Source organism: Caloenas nicobarica, chromosome 6 (genome assembly GCF_036013445.1).
Source record: "Caloenas nicobarica isolate bCalNic1 chromosome 6, bCalNic1.hap1, whole genome shotgun sequence".
Lineage (NCBI taxonomy): Eukaryota > Metazoa > Chordata > Aves > Columbiformes > Columbidae > Caloenas > Caloenas nicobarica.
In genome coordinates this window covers 29501829-29520348 of record NC_088250.1, presented here as the reverse complement: position 1 = coordinate 29520348, position 18520 = coordinate 29501829, and the positions used below count along the sequence as shown (strand labels likewise).

General features: G+C 45.5%; 1 protein-coding gene across 3 annotated transcripts in view; it reads right to left on the bottom strand.

The window, feature by feature from the left end:
* Nucleotides 1-18520, bottom strand: part of GLI2 (GLI family zinc finger 2) — a 195408-nt gene that overhangs the window by 60405 nt on the left and 116483 nt on the right. For all 3 annotated transcript variants that reach the window (XM_065637815.1, XM_065637817.1, XM_065637818.1), the window contains exon 3: nucleotides 8902-9007. In XM_065637815.1, the coding sequence (XP_065493887.1) occupies nucleotides 8902-9007 (106 nt within the window). The remainder of the gene's footprint in view (nucleotides 1-8901; nucleotides 9008-18520) is intronic.

Here is an 18520-nt window from a genome sequence, read left to right as displayed (position 1 = left end):
AAATTATTAAATTTAAAAATTAAATTTAAAATTACATTCAGCCCTTTGAAGGCAACCGCGAGGCTGATGGGGCCCCAGTGAAAACGAGTTTGACACTCTTGCTCTAAATTTTAGCTCTGTTATATGTCTATTTAATATCAATGGTGAAACATAAAAGAATAGGCATGAAAAGCCTTCAAGACAGAAGATTGTGTAAAATCACCAATTCTCAAAATAGTCTGGAAGATGGAAGAAAAACATACATACGTGGTTTAGTGTCAAAGCCAGGGATCTAGAAAGTTCGCTAAAATGCATACATTCCCACCGGAGTGCTCTGCAGATCTGAGATTTACCAGAGTAGCAGGACCCAGTTCTGCCCTTTGGTTTGTGCAGATGTGTGTGTGCTGCGTTAGCTGCAGGCAGGGTATCTAGAGCCACAGTTCTGCCAAATAGGGTCTTTTATTTCTTTATTATTAATATTATTTTTTTTCCTTTTCCCTAGCCATCTGGGTGGTCTGAGAATCAGACTCGAAATACCTAGGATCCCTCGAACCACATGTTCTAATCCCAGCAGAGTTGACTCAGTCCTTCATCCTTCCAGGGTAAATTGACTTCTCTGCTTTTTATTGCGTGGGGGGAACTTTTGGATGAGATTTTAAAATTTCCGCTCTGTATGAACATTAAAAATCCTACATTTTTCTTCCAGTATCACAAGCCAGTATTCCCGCCATTAGTTTTTATCTCTCAGCACCTTGTGTTATTGGCTTCCCATGGCCACGGGTATCTGGGAACGCAGATTAACCAGCACCTGAATAGTGATGTGCCACAGGCTTCATTTCACAAGCCAATGGGAAAGACGGGTTTTGTCCATTTATCTCCACACACACTGGAAGGATTTCAGAGAAACACAGTGCAAATGAGGAGGCTGAGCAGATTGACATTTGAGTCTATGCTGCAGGCTGGCCAGTTCATTAGTGCAGGGAGGAAGGATATGACAACATGCAGCAAGTATCTGGAGGGGCGCGTTACCCAAGGATGTGTGCTAGGAGCAGAAGAGTGAGATTCGGGGAGAGAAAAAAAGGAGGGTGGACTAGGAAGGTGAACTGCATGGAGAGATTTTTATACTAAGAAAGTAAAAGTTTAACCAGGAGACACAGGACTAGAAAGGGGGAACCCGCACACCCCTGTGCTGCACAGGAGAAAGTGCTACACAGGAGCGAAACATCACAACAGGTCTCATTGTCTCTTGTCCTCAAGACTGTAAGAAGCTGGTGAGAGGTGAAACACCATCTAGAGAGGGGATTTATTTAGGATTAAGAAAAAGGAAAGGCCAGGAGGGGCAGTGCTCCACATTTAGTCAAAAGAAACCTTGAGAAATGAATTCTTAACACTGGATTTTAAAAGGGCAGGAGATTGGCACTGAATATTTATCCATTTTCACAGGATGCTGAAAGCAATGGAGAATGGGCAATACCATTGAGATAGCTTCTGAGAGAACTGCACTCTCTGTTTAGAAACTCTTTAGAAAGCAGCAGGAGAATAGATTTCAAATAAATTTTTCCTAAAGCTCAAGCTTAACAGTGGATAAGGTGGAAGCATGAAGTCACTTTTAATCTACTATAAAGTGAGGTAAGCAAAGGGATTATCACTTAAGACTTGCTGACATGAAGCTCTGAGAATGACATTTAAAAGCAATGGTGGATTACAGAGTGACATCATATTAAACGAACACATGCCAGAGGTTTACATAAAAGACCTCAGAGATCAGGCTCTTGTTCTCAATACTAAAACCTCTTAGCCATTTTTACACTTCTGGCAGTGATTAGGCTAAATTAGAGACGCAGTTTTTCATTCAGTTAAGTTGTGGTGTCACAGCGCCAGCAACTCAGTGGCCCAGATCTTCACAAAGTGCTAACGGTCACGACTCCATCTGAGCTCACTAAGGCCCCTCTCTCCAGTGTGATGCCATTGGCATTCAGCAACTGAAGATGCCACCCAAATCTTTCTAAGTCCAATCTGTGTCTTACTGCAGTTTAGTGACTCTAAACCATACACCTTCAGGTCCCTCTGGACTTCAGATTTGAGTTTTGCAAAGAATTCTGAAGGCTATTTAACTAAACATATATGATGAAACTATCCTCGATTTAAGGAACAGCATAGATGTGCAAATCTCATTGTGGAAAATGCTTGAAAATTGTTAACAAAATTCAAGAGAAATCTGTGGGGTTTTGTATTTGGTTGCTGGAGGTTTTTTTTCCATAGAATGGTTTATCAGACTGGAAAAACCTACAGAAACATTCTAGCCCTGACGATTGTTTTGGATTATATCTGCCCCATTTTCAGAAGACCTGATCAACCTGTCCTCCCACTGAGGTCAGAAGATGTTAAGCGTGTACCTTCTCATTTTCTGCACAGGTAGGGAGCGCTGCTCACTTCTTTCCTGATACTGAAAACTGTCACAAGCCATTTCTGGGTAGCCAAGCTAGTCACAGACCATCTGACTTTTCTTAGATCTCAAAACATCAGGAAGGTATTACTGTAATGGCATTTTGGAGGCGGGAAAACTAAAGCACAGATGGCATTAAAGTAATTTTTCCAGCTCCCAAATCAGGACAGCAGCAACCCATTATTTAATCTGTGGTCTCCTGGAGATGGATCAAGTGACCATCAAGTACTAATCCTGGTAGTTTTATAGTGAAATTGGTATTGAAAGTTCCCCAAATCACCTCCTGTATGTTACCAAAGAGCCACCTAAAAGCAACACACTCCTGCTAATTACAGACCAGGGAAAAGTTCGAACCAGCATTCTAGAGGGGACCGGCCTCTGCAAACCATTGCATACTCACACATTCTTATTTTCTTAAATAAATAGAAGAAGCATGTGGGAAAGAAGGGTACAGAATAAGTTGGATGTGGGAGCCCCCAAAGCTGTTTCCCAAATGAGCAATGTATCTATTTGGTGAAAGTCGTAAAACTTTGCAAAACACATAAGAAGGTCTCTCTGAGCAGCTGTTTGCTTTGACTCCGGAGGGAGCTCGCTCTATCTCCAAAGCAGCACAGTGCCATCAATCATGACCTGCCAAAGATTTTCTACTCCGGTAGCAAAGTAAATATGAAAATACACATGTTTTATTGGCGTGTATGTTCTGTGGCTCAACCGAGCGGCCTCCTTGCTGCAGGAATGAATGTTACCTGGGGTCCCATGCATGGGATCAAAGCTGCAGCCTCGTGGGAGCCATGTCCCGGGGAGGTTAACCAAAGGCACTTTACACGTGCCCAATATGCACAAAGGTGGCTCCACAAGTTTGCGACATAACCGGCTGCTCTCGGCCATCAGCTGTGGTCATGAATCCCCCGAGAGAAAATGGGGAGCCCCGGCAGGGAAGCTCTGGCAGGGAATCTCTGGCAGGGCTTGGCGAGAGGGTGGTCAGGGCCATGGGCATGTGTGGAACATTTCGCTGCAAAACTCCGACACCCCTTCACTGAGTGTGTTGGAAGTGAGATTTTTTTCAAAGGATTTCGATCTGGCAAAATTGAGGGGGTTTTTTGTGTGTTTTTCTTAAAATAGGAGCAGCAAAATGCGTATCTGTGACAATAGCAAATTTCAACATTAAAGCAAGAGACACTGGCCTTTCTCAAGGAACAGTTGTAAGATGATAACGATTATTTTTTGTACGGTTAAAAACCATATTTTCCCTTAACCCCACTTGGCCTCCCTTGGCTGCATCTCATAAAAACAACAAAGGAAAGAGAAAACCAGCCTGAAACAGATATCCAACATGGAAAATCTTGGGTTTGACATGAAATCTGGCAAATTTGTAAACACTTGAGACATAGTCCTTTTATGATGAAAAGTTTAACAGTCACCTTGCCCACCTGTGAATCACTTTGCCTAAACAGCTCCAGAACATTGGAACTGGTCCTGAAAATGTATTCTGTAATTCTTAACAGAGTCAAAAGAAAACAAACTTCAACAAGGAGGGGTAACAGGATCAGATAAAGAAAAAACGTGTAGGCTGAATATCAGGGAAAATCTGTAATATATTAAGATCTCAGGGAAATGGAGAACGATCCATGATTAAAACAGATAAAATCCCTACCAGAGGGAAATTAAGGGCAACTCCACATTATCATGGAGATGGAGTCTTCTCTATGTTTAAGTCTTTGAGATAATTCAGTCTTCATGAAAGCCATGGAATTTGTAACTATCAGCTCAGGGTTTGTTTGGGGTTTTTTTTACTATTTTTATGTGTGCACAGAAGAGCAACAACAATATTTTGTTTATAAATAATGTCAGAACTGCATCCTGCAACACCACCAGGATGTCGGTAGAAAAACAAGGCTGCTTTTGTTTGTTACACTGCATAATGCCTGATGGGTTTTAACCACAGTTTAGGAGCTACTGTTAAAAAGATTCTTGCTGAGTCAAGCCTAGGCATGCTGTTTACAAGGGTTAGCCCTGAAGGCTCCTGCATTGGCAGGGACTTTTAAGCTGAGCTAAGGAGTTTTTAGTTATTTTTGTAGTGCTTTTAAAATAAAAAGTTGAGAGTAGCTAAGCACACCTGAAAGTGAGGAGTGGAAGGGAACTATCCGTAATTACCTGCATATCTGCCAGCAGCTCTCCTCTGTAGTCAAGGGCTTGATCTTGCAAAGCTGACACTAAGAATCCCCTTTTAAAGTAGATGGAGTTATTGCAGAGACCGGGCCCCAGTGGAGCAGGCTTTTGTGAAGAAGCTTGCTAAAATACAAAACACCCTCTTTGTTAGAAAACGATCCGTTCTAATTTATGAAGTGAATTTGTTTGGTTCAACTTTGAACCTTCTCTAACACCCTAGCTGATGACTTTTGCTCCAGTAACGCTGATCTACGTTCTGCCTAGAGCCAACGGTGCAGAGTGAAATTCTGAGAAATGAATAAAAGCTGCATGCAGAAAACACATGTAACACCTGCCACTGCTCTTCCGCAGAGCCTGGGCCATCCTGTGCTGTGGAAGAGGCAGGGATCTCAGGGAAAACGGTATATGGCTCTGTAATTTAATGCATTATCGCAGTAGTGTACAAAATGAGTCAAAATCTCCAAAGTTATTCTTCTGTCATTTCTTAGCTTTTCAGTGTTGTAGTTTGCAACCATAATGTTAAACAAATGTTGCTTTGTGGAAGCGTTGCCTCAAAAAATTTGTATGTACCGATATAATTTCATTTATTCATTCAGTTCTAATTCTACTCTCCTGGAATAGATTTCGTCCCATATTCAGTTTTACTCCATTCTGCATTACATCCTTTCATAGTGTCCACCGAGGTCCAGTCCTGCCTCTCCCACCATCCTCCGTACGACCACAAGCTCACAAGAATCAGAATCCAGAACAACGCCTTGAATTCACAAGATTCCTGTTGGTTTGCACTGCAGAGAGATCAAGGACCATCTCAATGAGGTGCTTCATTTTTTTAGAAAAGCCAGGCAAGCACCATGATTCTGCCAAATTGTTCTTAATGCCAAAAAAAAAAAAGTTCAAAAAATGTATCACCAAATAAATAAAAACAAAGTTTGCACTGAAAAGTGAGTTGTCCTAATGATTGCAGAAACACTGAAACACCCTGAAAAAAACCTCTAGAAGTACACTTCAAGGAAATTCAAACATGATCTGCTTCTGTATCTATATAATAAATGCCAAATGATTTGGAAGAAGACTCAAGCCCTGGAAATTATGGCAATTTGCTTCACAAGGAAATCACTGAGACATAAAGACTGATAACAGTGAGCAGAAATGCAGCAAATCTTTCAGGCCCCCGTCTTGGCATGTGGGTCTTTTACTAACCGAATTTTCCATATTCCTATCCATACTCTCAAGAAAAGGGTCCCACAGGTGGTCCTGCTCAAGACAGCCTTGCAGATGAGTTCCCTCCAGTTAGGATAAAATAATGCATGTTCTCATTAGGCCAAATACAAACAGCGATGAAGGGGAATGCACTGCTGTGTCACATCAAGCAACCAGGAAACAAACCTTTGACATAAGGCAGCAGGCAGATAATAAGACCGCATAGTTAGCAACAAATGAGACTACACTTAATTTGCTGTGCAATGTTCATGTAATTAGATAAATTTGGTACCAGCAAGACAGCAGACAGCTAGAATACGGGCTTGATGAATTGGGGCCTCTGTCAAGCACTGATCACATTAATCATAAAGCCAAAACTCAGTGACACAATTTTTCTTCCAAATATTTGGTATAATTTTCTAGAGTGAAAATATGCACTTGCCTTTTTTTTGAGTTGTTTACTTTAAACAGAAGGATGTATTCCTGCACCATCGGGATGGAGTACAAATTTCTAGGGGTTCAACTGTGCACATGGAGTCCACCCAGCCTATTGAACAAGAGTCAAGCAACCACTAAGTATGTTCTAGCTCAGCTCCACCACCATGTTCTAGATGATTTCACACTAGACATCCTCTAGTGAGGAGGGTGACCGCTATGTTATGACCTCCAGAGCAGAGAGACTGAAGGAGGGAAGAGGAAGACAAAAGACAGGTAGAAGAAAAATTAGAGTAGGAAGGGGCAGGAGATGAGGTTAAGATGTTAGCAAATAAAATTGAAAGAGAAAAAATGGTTGAGAGACTACCTCCACAGCTAGTGAGAATTTTCCTTGTGTGGTTGTGCTGTAGGCCGGGGCACCTGGAGAAGAGTCAAACAGAAGTGGTATTCCCTTGACCCTAAAAGACCCCCACAGCCAAGAAGCAGTTGGCTGGTTGGCTTTGGTGCTTCACCAGCCCCAGAGGCACCCTTCAGAGCAATACCCAGGTAGTTTCAAAGAAGACTGTGTTTCCTCTTTTAAGACCAGTAACCAAGTTTTCTATCCAGTACCTCACAAGCAGTTTTTGTGAGAGGCGCTGCTGGGAAGTGGAAGGGTCCCAAAGAGGAAGGTCCATAGGAATTTGCCAACAACTCTACCCAAATACTAAGCAGGACACTCTTGGTCTGCTGACAGACAAATGGGGTCACTGCTAAGACAGTGGACTGTCCGTATTGGCACAGATGAACTAAAACTATCTATCAGCACTGTACACTTGGCCAGGGTTGATCAGCTGGACAACTCCAATATGATAAAATACTGGCTCCCGCCACTGGGGGATATAATTCACAGGTACGTAACACCAGCTGGTGAGCTCTCGGTTGTGTTTTGGAGAAGACCCTGCTTCATGACCCCATGGACGAAACTGCTGTGGAGCCCCAGGGCAGATTAAGTGCACCCAGTCCTTCTCACAAGGAGTGAAGTGGAGCACTGGGCAGGGCACACAGATAACCTGTGCCAAACATCTGGGCATCTGCCATCCTCTCTTCTAACCACTGTTTTCAATATTGCCCCCTTCAGAAGTCAGTACGTGCTTTGTTAGCCAGAGCTCTGGCTTTGTAACTATCTCCCAGTATGTTTTTTTATTAATCTGTCTTTCCTTTTCCTACAATTTTTGCATGTACTTGCATGCAAGACCAGAATTATTTCATTCTGTCTCCCTTAGCTCCCCCCCAATTCCCATGTTAGCAACATGCTCTATCTTTTCGACTTCGCACACAGCTGCTCTGCCCCTTTAAACATCCAGTTAAACTGACTGTCAGCCAAAAAGACAACGACTTTTCTTCTGGTAGGATCCAGGGGAATGCCCTATCATTGTTTTCCCACAGCATTTTGGAAGCGGAATAAAGCCCTGGTAGCTGTGGGACTCCACAGATCTCCTGGCTGCCGCCGTCTGCGTTACTTGCCTCCCGGGGACCGTTCCCCCACTCACACCTACCCGCAAACAGCACAGCTCTACAAATGGCCCCTGCAAAGCGACCCTGGTCAGACAGCGAAGCTGCAAAGAGGCTCTGGGGGGTGAAATGACAAGTTTTGCTCTTCTCGCAAAATGTTTGCAGCCCTTATGGGTTGCCCTGCGCCAAGTGCCCTGGGACATGTCCCTCGGCTGATGGCTGAGCCCTGTGTTACAGCCACAGGTTGAGGGATTCCAGGGTGGTCGTGGGACCATCAGCCCCATCAGGCTGCTCCTCACTTCCCGTGGAGATGGTGCCTTTCAGAGACAAGGAAGAACTCTCTCAGCCACATGGTCACTACAGCCTCTGTTCGCATCCCCGCTGGTTCCTTTTTCCCTGCCCCAATCAAAGCTTACAGGAGGTGAACCCACATCACTCTATAAACATGTCCTCCAAGGCATCAAGGACTATTGAGCTGTCATGTCCTGGGTGAGGAGATTAGCCATGATCTCCCCTTTCAGGGTACAAACCATGATCGGCGCCTGTGCTCGCTGCCCATCTGCTGCCCCAGGGAAGCAGGTGGGGCTCTCGTGAGGAGGTCACCAACAAAACCCAGGGTCCTCCATAGCAGACATGGACACCTGCGTGAGGACCTGCCTCTTTACCATATTTTAGAAAACAGCACCCAGCCTATCCGGGCCATTGTCCGGTGTAAACAAACTGAATTACTGCATTCCCAACAGCCTTTCACTGCCATCCACCAACCAGCGTGAAGGGAAGAACGGTACGTGAGGTCTCCACATGGAGGGAACAGTGCTGGGTCTTTGCCTAGATGGTGCCAGGAATGACCCAGGCACTGCATGATGTGAGAAACACCACGGGGGCAAAAACACAAGTCAAGCCTGTCCCTGGGACTGCAGCCGGATAACAATACAGAAGCCCCGTACTCCCACCCCGCTGCTATATGGCACTTCTGTAGGTTTAATGGAGCTGTAGAGCAGCAGTGGGACCTTCCAGGCAGGTCAGTATTGTCACTGGATGGGGACAGTGGGGTGGAAGGTGGCCAGCAGGGTCAGCCTGCCAGGAGGGCAGCAATTCCCTTGGACCTCAGCAGTGGGATTCAGCATACTGCAGGCAGCTGAAGTTTTAGCAAGGCACAGGAGCGGAGATGCAAGACTTACCCGTGGATAGCGTGGATAGAGTGAGGTTCGTAATGGTATCGTCCTTCCTGGTGGCGCATGTCAATTGGCAAAGGAGCGTGGAAGGCCGGAAAAATGTGCTGCGGCACTGTTGAGTGGAATAGAAGAAGAAGAAAAAAAAAAAAAAAGGGACTTCAAAAACTTTTCCTTTCCTTTTAAAACAATTTCAAAGGCACTAAATCTCCATGAATTTCAGAGCAAGAGCAGTGCAAGACAAGGGGTCTTCATGATATCAGCGCTATCATACACCAGAGAAGTGGAATGAATAAATAATCAAAGTCATGCGGAGAAATCCTACATCTTCGACATAAAAGATCTCCAACAGGGTTTTTGACAAAGACAAGCAGCTAAGCGCTCTTTGAACTTGAGGAGATTATAGGAAGCACCAAGGAAAACTAGACTTGCAACGCAAATCAGACTCAACAGAGCCTGGCGGGATCCAGACCCGCGTCGTCCCTCACGCCTGGAGTAGCAGCAAACACCTTTCCTGAAGGTCTGCACACACAGGTTGGAAATATTTACCTAAAAACGTAACAGCAAGAGCAGCGCTAATGCAGACCATCTAGGCAGTCAGAAAAGACTCAAAAGTGCCTACTGCCAGGTTCTGAGAAAGGAGCCCAAATTGCTCTCACTTGTAATCACTTGAGGCCCTATTTTTTATTCATTTGAGAAGCTTGTTTCATCTTTGATGGAAAGATAAAGTGGTCTCAAAAGGCAGAGAACACCTACATTGACTTATTAAATCTACAGGTTTTAATATTTATTATTGACCCCAAAAGTTAACGGCGAGAATATTTGAGTGAGTCAAGCTGATGGAAAATTCATCAGGTTATTTCTCCACGCCACCCCCCGACAATGCTGCCTGGCCGCCTGGGCCTTTCCTGCTAAAATTGCAGAAGCTAAAGAAACACAATTAGCAGAGCCTCTATAACGATACCACACAATTGCCCTCTGATAGGGCTCATTGTATCTGTAATGATGCTGCTTTCTAGATTTGTACCAGCAATTGGCTTAAAGATAGAAGGCTGGTCTTGCTCTGCCTTTACAAACAGTCAGAAGTTCTTAATAAATATTACTTAATATTGTCGCAGGTCTTCTCATTCCCTCTCTGGCTTCGTGGCCTTTCTGTCTAACTGGAGACTTAAAGCAAAACAAAACCAACCTCCTAAGTGAACATTTCAAAACCCAGTCTGCGCTCAATATTTCACTGTGACTTGCCTCCACGACAGGTAGCATCTCTCTGTAGAGTGGGGAAGCACCATCCAAAACCAAAGTGTCAAGGCTTAGGCCAAGTCTCTCGCTGATGCTCAGCAAACGCCAAACTTTTTTCCTATGGAAAACTTAAAATTCAGCCTTTCGCATCTGTGACTCCAGCTGCAACATAGCTACGCCGACTCCGTCTGGTGAGGCTGTGCTCCTTTTGGGTTCGTCGTGCAAAGCCTGGGTGAAATCGCCGTATACGTCTTTCTCGGCATATCAGCAAGAGGATCTGAGGCTCCTACTCCCATTGCAACGTACAATCCCCGAGCACAGCGTGGCACAGGCGCGTCAGCCAGGCTGCCGGGAAAGGTGAGAGACTACACAAAAACAACCCTCCTGCCAACTCTGCTGAAAGGCGTTAAGCTAAGGTAGTCAGAGTGGAAAGTATTTAAGGCTCCGCAGCAGACTTGTTCTCCGTGCTCCAGCGAAGGGCTGGCACTGCACACTACCTGATACACTGGGAGCATTTTTGCAGCTCGCCTAATGTCAGGACACAGTAGGGTAACTGTTAACCGCTTCCCTGCTTCTGCTCCCCTCCCCTTCTCTCCCAAAAGCAGCTCAGGGGGAGAATAAACTTGCATCCTTTAGGATTTGCTTTGACAGGAGGAAGATTCACCCTTTAACCGTCCTGGGTAGGGACGATCTGTTACATAAGGACACTTGTAAGGAGTCTTCATTTTCAGAGGCCGGCAGTGTTTTTCCAGGTCAGAAATGCTGCAGAGTTCAGCCATCACGTGCCATCCCCCGCTCGCACAGCACCATACCGCCTCTGGTCTCCCCAGACTGCAGCCAGGGCTGGCAGACGCCTAAAGCTGCTGTCCTCCTCCCTGGGAACATTGCTGTCCCCTGGCCACAGCTATGGTCACAACACACAGCTGGTTTGAGGACCAGAGGCAGCAGGACAGGCAGGTTTTACACCGTTATATACCAAGCACGGTCACAAAATCAACTGTCCCTGCACAAACACCCAACGCCAGACAACACAAACATCTCTTCCAGCCTGAGCCCGTAGGCTGGGCTTCCTGCAGCTCTCACCGTGTATTAACGCCATACAAGTTAACCCAAAGGAGCAGGGACTCTTCTGCGGTCCTGGAGCCAACCTACACCACCCAGCTGGTGGCATCCCTATAGGTGAAGTTTTGCAGCTTCCCAAACCAGGGTGGCCCCTCTGCCTGTAATAGGCAGGTCCAGGGCTGGGTTAACCCCCAAACTGCAGGAAAGTGCGAGTTGACATGGGCTGAAACTGTGTTCGCCATGGTGCTTTAATAATATGGAGAGTCATGTCCTAATCCTTGGGCCCATTCCCTGGACCAGTTTAATTCACAAATAACGATGAAAATATTAATAAAAACAGGGAAATCTGAATCTCTTAAAAGCCAGGCCAGTTATGTTCTATTTCGTAACTGCATTTCTAAATGACTGATTGCTGAGGTAATATTGGAATTTTTTGTGCTAGAAGAGTCTTTCCCTGTCACTCAGCAGAGCTCAGAAAAAGAAAACATGGGGTGTTCGCTGCCTGGTCTCCTTTCCTAGCTATCTGTTGGTGCGACATCTGAAGAAAATCTCTCTCTTCTCACACCTCTGATTATTAATGGGAGAAAAATTTCTATGAACTTCCTCCCTCCCACTAGCACCGTTGGTTTGGTTTTAGCATTTCAACCTATTTGGATGGCACGAGGGTCAGCAATGCCCCTGCCTCGGGCAACTGTTTCACTCTCCCGCTCTCATTTCCAGCCCCTCCATGTGCTCTGTGCTTTGCTGCCACCGAAGGCAAGGGGAAGGCTTGTTTTCCGTGACATCCTTTTGCAATGTCCCATTTCAGGGCTTCCCCTCTGCGTCCCTGCCTGGGAGCACCATCCAAGCCTAGGGGCTCCGGTGGCTTGTGCTGTTCTTTTTTATTCTCTTCCAGGTGCTTGGTCAGAAATAATGAATGGTTTTATAGGCAATCAGCTACCAATTCATAAACGTCAGCCCAGCTCTGCTTCTTGTTCCCACCCCTCCCAAAGAGGACGGCAAGCTGGCAGCAGGACAGGAACACACATCGTTAACAAAGATGGATGTTTTACACGTACGAGTTAAAAAGACAATTATATTCAATTACTTCAAGTAAGTCATGGTGATGTATTCCTGAATAGCCACTGGAAGGGCAATATGATGATTAGGGTAATGAATTTGCCAACTTTAATCTAATCAAGGCAATCTTTTGTTTAGCATTATCTGCTTTGCAGTGGCAGAGGATTTACCAAACCCAAGCAATCTTCACAGATTTAACCCCAAACCTGTCCAATTATTGCTAATTATGATTATTTTACACAGAGGGAGCAGGAGGCCTGGGGAAAGCTTTCCCCCAGGAAAAGGTTGGGCCATACCAAGCCATGCGGTACAATACACTGGGGCGTGAAGACACGACATGGCACCTCCGAAAGTCTCCTAGCACTGGAACAACAGATAAACATTTTCTCTGTCTCCTGTGGAAGGAAGAGAAAACGAAAGAACAAATCAAAGCAGCACGCAAGGGGCAGGGATGATGGGGAAAACAAGGTGTTTTGTATAGCAATAACCCGGCTCTTCACCCAGCCCGTGGCGGGCAGGTCCTGGGGTGAAGCCCGGCGGCGGAGCAGGAGGCGAGTGGGGAGCCCCACCTTCCCCAGCCCCTGCTCCGGCAGGAATGCGTCTGCTCCGCCGCGCCGGTTGATAAGGGGAAAGACGCTGCTACCTGTCCCCGCTTGTCGGAGCTGATTTTCTGGCCAAGGTTTATGAGCAAGACACGGACCTCCCACTGCTATATTCTCATCCTTGTCTATTCAAAGGCAAGCCAACCCTCTGGCTTCAAAAAGAAAAGATATGAAGCAGAAACACAGGCTTAAAGGGGATGTCTCTTTGCCGAAAATCCCAGGAATTGGGGAGGGAGGCACCAGAAACAGGCATTTTTTGAGGATGATGCAGGCTTTTGATTATCTCCACAGATAAACCGGTGCTTCAAGAGAAATACAAGCTGTATGTACGGGTTTGTATAGCAAGTAAAGAAGCTGTTTCGACATCACTCACAGTAACACCTCTTTTTGAGCCCAAAAAGGAGAATTAGGAAGAGTCAAATAAGTTTTTTCTATTCCAAATACTTTGGCCTACACACGTGATCAGTTGAAAAAAAAAGAAGGCAGCAGAAGAAAAGAAATCAGACCCCACACTGCTGAATTTGGTTTCAAATGCAGTTCACTTTGACAAAAATAATTCAGAAAGCCCTTCCTCCTCCAAGAGGCTCAGACAGATGGGAAGAACTGGAAACGGGCAGTGGCCCCCACCAGCAGGAATTGGCACAGATGGAAAAAGCCCAAACTACTGTGGTTTGCAGTCCCCAAACCAACACGCACATCAGGGACATCTGTTCCCACTTCCAAATGGGGTGCTGCAGCAAGACCAGCTGGGAAGACACCCTGAGAAGGCCCCCACATCCTCTGTACCATCCGATATGCACAGGGGTCCCCTCGCTTTATCTAAAGCACGTGTGCGCTGCACAGGCTAGCAGCTGGGCTAAAAAAATGTGGTTTTTCGGATGTCCAAGAGTCTTCTGCAGGAGCAAGCAGTCCTGGCTGTGAGCAGGCTCCCTTGCCATCAGAAATAGAGCACAACCATTGCAATCAACAGGGAAAGTCACTTGTTGAGGAAAAAAGTAAAAGATTGCTGTCTCAAGAATGCAGTACTTGTAGTGCTTTTTTTCAACGAATTCGCAAAAAACATCCGTAAAAGTTAACATTTTATAAAAGAGATAAAACAAAGCCTGACTTCTTGAGATCTCTTCTGGCTTAATTTCTTATGGTTTTAACGACGCATGGGATGCAGCTTTCATAAAGCGATCATGAGCTGTCTTGCAAAGAATAACAAAGCTTCGCCTTTCCTTAGGAAGAGAAGCAAACGTGCATTTGAAACACGAGTTTTTTTACTCAAAGAGGGATGAAATAGGACAACATAAAATAACTTGCCCAAGTCTAACGCAGTCAAGCAAGAACAACTTCCCCAGTGAACCTCAACCACAGCAGGCAGAAACTCCAGCTTTGTCTCATAAAGGCTTCAGAGCCCCAGGGTATTGGATTAGTGGGAGAAAAACTTCTCCAGACAACAGCTCATGCACTCCTGTCACCGCGGTGTCATTAGCAGCTGTGCACAAACAACTGACACAAGAATAGAAAAAAAAAAAAGGGAAGGGGATGTCCCAGAAGGTGCTGGTGATTGTCCACCAGTGCTTTTGCAGCAGCAGTGCTGAGCTGTCACCAGTCACATCCCGTTACTAGGGTGGCGGGATGCTGTTCAGTGCAACACGGCAGCTTGCAACAGCTTCTGCTTTTTTTTTTTTTTCCTAGGTCCAGCTTCTTTGAAAAGGATAACAGGAAAATTAATGCTGCCTATATCAGACACTACATGGAAACCTCTAAGACATGAGAGGAGACACACGATAGTTTTCCCCATCTCCAGAGCAAAGGCCCTTCTCACCGCCCACGTTTTCTTCTGGATGTCCAAATCTCACTCTCTTCTCAAGGGCAAGGTTAAAGACACAACAAACATGAGGTGTCCTTCACTCTGTCATCACCCAGAGAAGCCCACAGCATCGAGTGAGAATTAAACCATAGGTGGCATTCATTGCTTATGAGGCTTTTTAAAGTGCCAATTTTACTTATCCACAGCGTACGCTTTAAAGGGACATGTCCTGGCATCCAACAACCATGATGGCAAACATCAGGTTTGTTTCGAAACAGCAAACTGGGGCTCATGCTTTGCTCTCCAGTATCTTTGCATTGATTTTCCTTGTGTTAGAGCTCCTCTGGACTCAGTGACCTCCAGAGCATCCCCAGACAGCCAAGGTGATCGGAGTGTGAGCAGCGGAGGCAAACTGGCCCCAGGCAACTGAGTGTGTGTGTGTGGCTACTTGACTCCCTTTGATAGTCCCTCCTGGGCATTTCAGTGTTGTATTTGGATGGCTGCCCCTCCGGCAAAGTGTTGCGGGGTGGTAGGTGTCGGCAAGGGAGATATGTTTGTGTTTGTGTGATGTCCCCAGAATAATGATCTCGCTGTTTAAGTGAGTTGAGCGAATGAATGAGCACAAGAGAAACATCTTTGCTGAAAGCGCAGCCAAAGTTAATGCACCATTAATAATGGCCCGGGTGAATTATTGGAAGAGATAATAGGCCTGGGGTCAGGGAAGGTCTGAGACAAAGAATGGGGAAAATTGGGTCACAGAAACATGACAGAGCAGATCACGCTGGTGTGCCTGTGGGATTCTCCTCAGATGAAGTCATGTACCACCATGCAGAATATTAAGGGCTTTGCAGGGAAAGCCATTCCCAGAACCACTGCTCGGATCAATATGTGGAGGAGAGGGAGCAGACACACAAGTCCACTGTATCTGCCTCTTAGCCCCCTGTAAGCCCCTGTTTGAGAGCTTCACTGCAATGTTCTTTAGGTACTTAGCAAAACATACCAACTGTGCACCTACCTCAAAAAGGGGTAATTATGCAGTTGCTAATTACAACAAATCTGCATATTTTCTAAGCAGAGAGAGATGTCTGGGGAAGTATCTGCCCTCCCTGGATGGCAGCACTGTGCATTTCACAAAAAACATTTTAGGTGCTTCAGCAGCTCTGCTTTTCTGTCTCCAAAATCATGGTGGATTGGCCGTGGAGCTGCAATCTCATCTGCCACCCTGCCAGAGGCCTGGCTTCACGACACTAAATTACCAACTAACCTCATTTTGTCAGAATTTCCCCTCCTTAAAATGGAGATAATAATACCTTCCTACCTCAGAGGTTTGTTTAATATTTATACACCACTTTAAAAATGATGTGGTAATTAAGTGCTCAGTATTATTATATCAACGTGTGTAATGATTCCAGCAGACAGCACTATAAACAGGGCTGCACCGTGCGTGCTTTTCTTTTGTTTGGCTTGTTAGCATTTGTTTTGGTTTTCATTCAGCATACTTCAATGATTATTGGTTAATTATTATGTTGTTTTATCACCTACTCAGTAGCTTTGACAAAAATAAAAGAGGAACTACACAGGTAAAATAATAGTAAATATTCATTCTGGCCCACTATGGACATGACAGCAGGGATAAATGGGAGGCAGGCTCCCACCAGCTCACCTACAGAAGACCCCTCTCCCACCCCGAGTGTTTCAGGCCACTTTGAAACACATCCAGGCAGTTGTTTCCATCCAGGGGGACACAGAACCAGCTTTCTCTTATTCTAACATACTTAATGAAGAAAGATGGTAGTAGTCTGATTTACAAAACTGTTTTTTTCAGACAATACATGTCAGGATGCTGGAGAAGGCAACGAGCTTAGTTTAACTGTGGGGTGGGTGCAGCAAACCAAGCTTCCCATTCAGGTAAGTGATGAAGAGCACACAACTAACTTCTGTTGGACAAATGCCTCAGGTATCGGTAAATACCCTATAGGAGTGTTGGAAGGAGAAGGGACCTTGCTGGGATGCAGATAATAGAAGAAAAAAATAAAAAATATGTTACCCTTCAGATATAAAATCACCAAAAAAAGACTTGAAACAAGCATTGTTGTACTGACACCTCAAAGCACCTGCAGGACAGAGTCAGCGTGACTTTACGCTTGGAGAAACTGAGGTGCAGTGAGGAGCAGAGGACAACACCAAGAAGGCTTGTCCCTTCTGCATGCACCCCACCACTGTGGAAGGACCCAGGAGCAGTTTGTCTCCCTGGCAGCCAGCAGTGAGACCACATGGTGGTCCCTCAGCTCCCTGGGGGACACAGACTTTGGATGCCCACATGGAGGTGGTGCTCACTTTATGCAGAATGAAGCTCATTCCTGAGTTTGTCTGCATAATAAAAGCCATTATAAAAACCATGAGATGCAGCAAACCTTTCCATAAGACACTCAAAATGCAAGGCTGCCTCTCTCCGGCATTCCAGAGGAAACCTCCTTGGGAGCCATTACAACAACCATCCATCCTCCTGGGCAGGGGTCCAAGAAGTTTATCCTCTTACAAAGTTTATTCTACCGCATCAGCTCAGGTAGAAGAACAAAGAAAAAGTCTTTTGAAGATGCTGAGGGCTGCCATTTTGTAGCTTCCATCTAGGACACAGACACTGCCAGCATGTGGCAGGCAGAAAGGTGGTCCTGGTAGCCATGCAGCCGGGGAATGCCTTTCAGCCTGGCCACCGTTCTGCCTTCGGGCATGGCTGCTGAGCCACAGGCTGCGTCCAAACACGGGGCGGGCAGGCAGGCGGCTGCGGAGCGAGCTGGCTCTTGCAGCTGGGATGGGGCGAGATGAGATCAGCGAGCTCCCCCCACGGCCCCATGGCCAGCTCAAGGCAACACCAAAGGAATTTACCCATAAATTTCCTCCCCGCCCCAAGAAAGAGACGGTGCATGTAAATGAACTCAGGGCCTAATGGAAGTGGGATATTCTTGGTCATCTCAATGTCTAACCCATCCTGAAGCTCCCGGCATCTCTCCTCAGCTCACTCCCATGCACTGCCTGACCTTTGTTAAGGGCACTAAACCTGTCAGTCTTTCCCTGGGCAAAATAGCTGAAACAATTACAGTGAAGCTAAAAACAGCCTTTCCCTCTACACAGAAAATTTAGATTAAAAATGTAAGAGTTCATTGACATTTTCTACAAGAATATAGAATTGTCATTAAGAAATCAAACCCTGAAATTTTCTGAAGCCTGCGGACAACTCACATGAAAAGTTCTAGCTTTGCTCATGTAAAACAGGTTGTACCCAAAACTTCCAAAAACTTCAAAATGGTGTTGGGAAGATGAATATATTCATGTCTATAGAAGTGTTTTCAGACATTCAGGCGGGCATCTCTGAATACAGGCGTTGCTTTATTTATTATTCTACAAGAATTCCTTGGGTCTTCAGGTTACCGATATGTGGTAGCCTTAAGGGGACAAATCATTATTTTTTTTAGCTCTGGGAAGAGCCCTCCTGCAGCCAGGGGGAACCCCATAAGAATGAGGAAGTCCTGCAGCAGGGTGCCCAAACACCAAAGGTCTGATTGCTTTCCAAGGAGCAATAATTAGAAAAGTCTCTTGTTCAGCCTTGCTGCCACAAGCCGTCATCTTCAGTCCTAAATAGTCTGAGCTGGGGGAAGGTTTAAGGCAGAACAGTTTTCCGTCAGAAAACATTTTACGGGAACCTGCAGCTGCTGTCAAAAATGGCACAGAAGAGATCAAGATGGTTTATGATCTATTATACTTTAGACTACAAGAAGAACATGGAAGTGATGAACTTGAAATGCCTTGGCTTTATTACAAAAATATCTGCCAACATGAGAAGCTTCTGAAAGAGATTGTGGAGAATTTT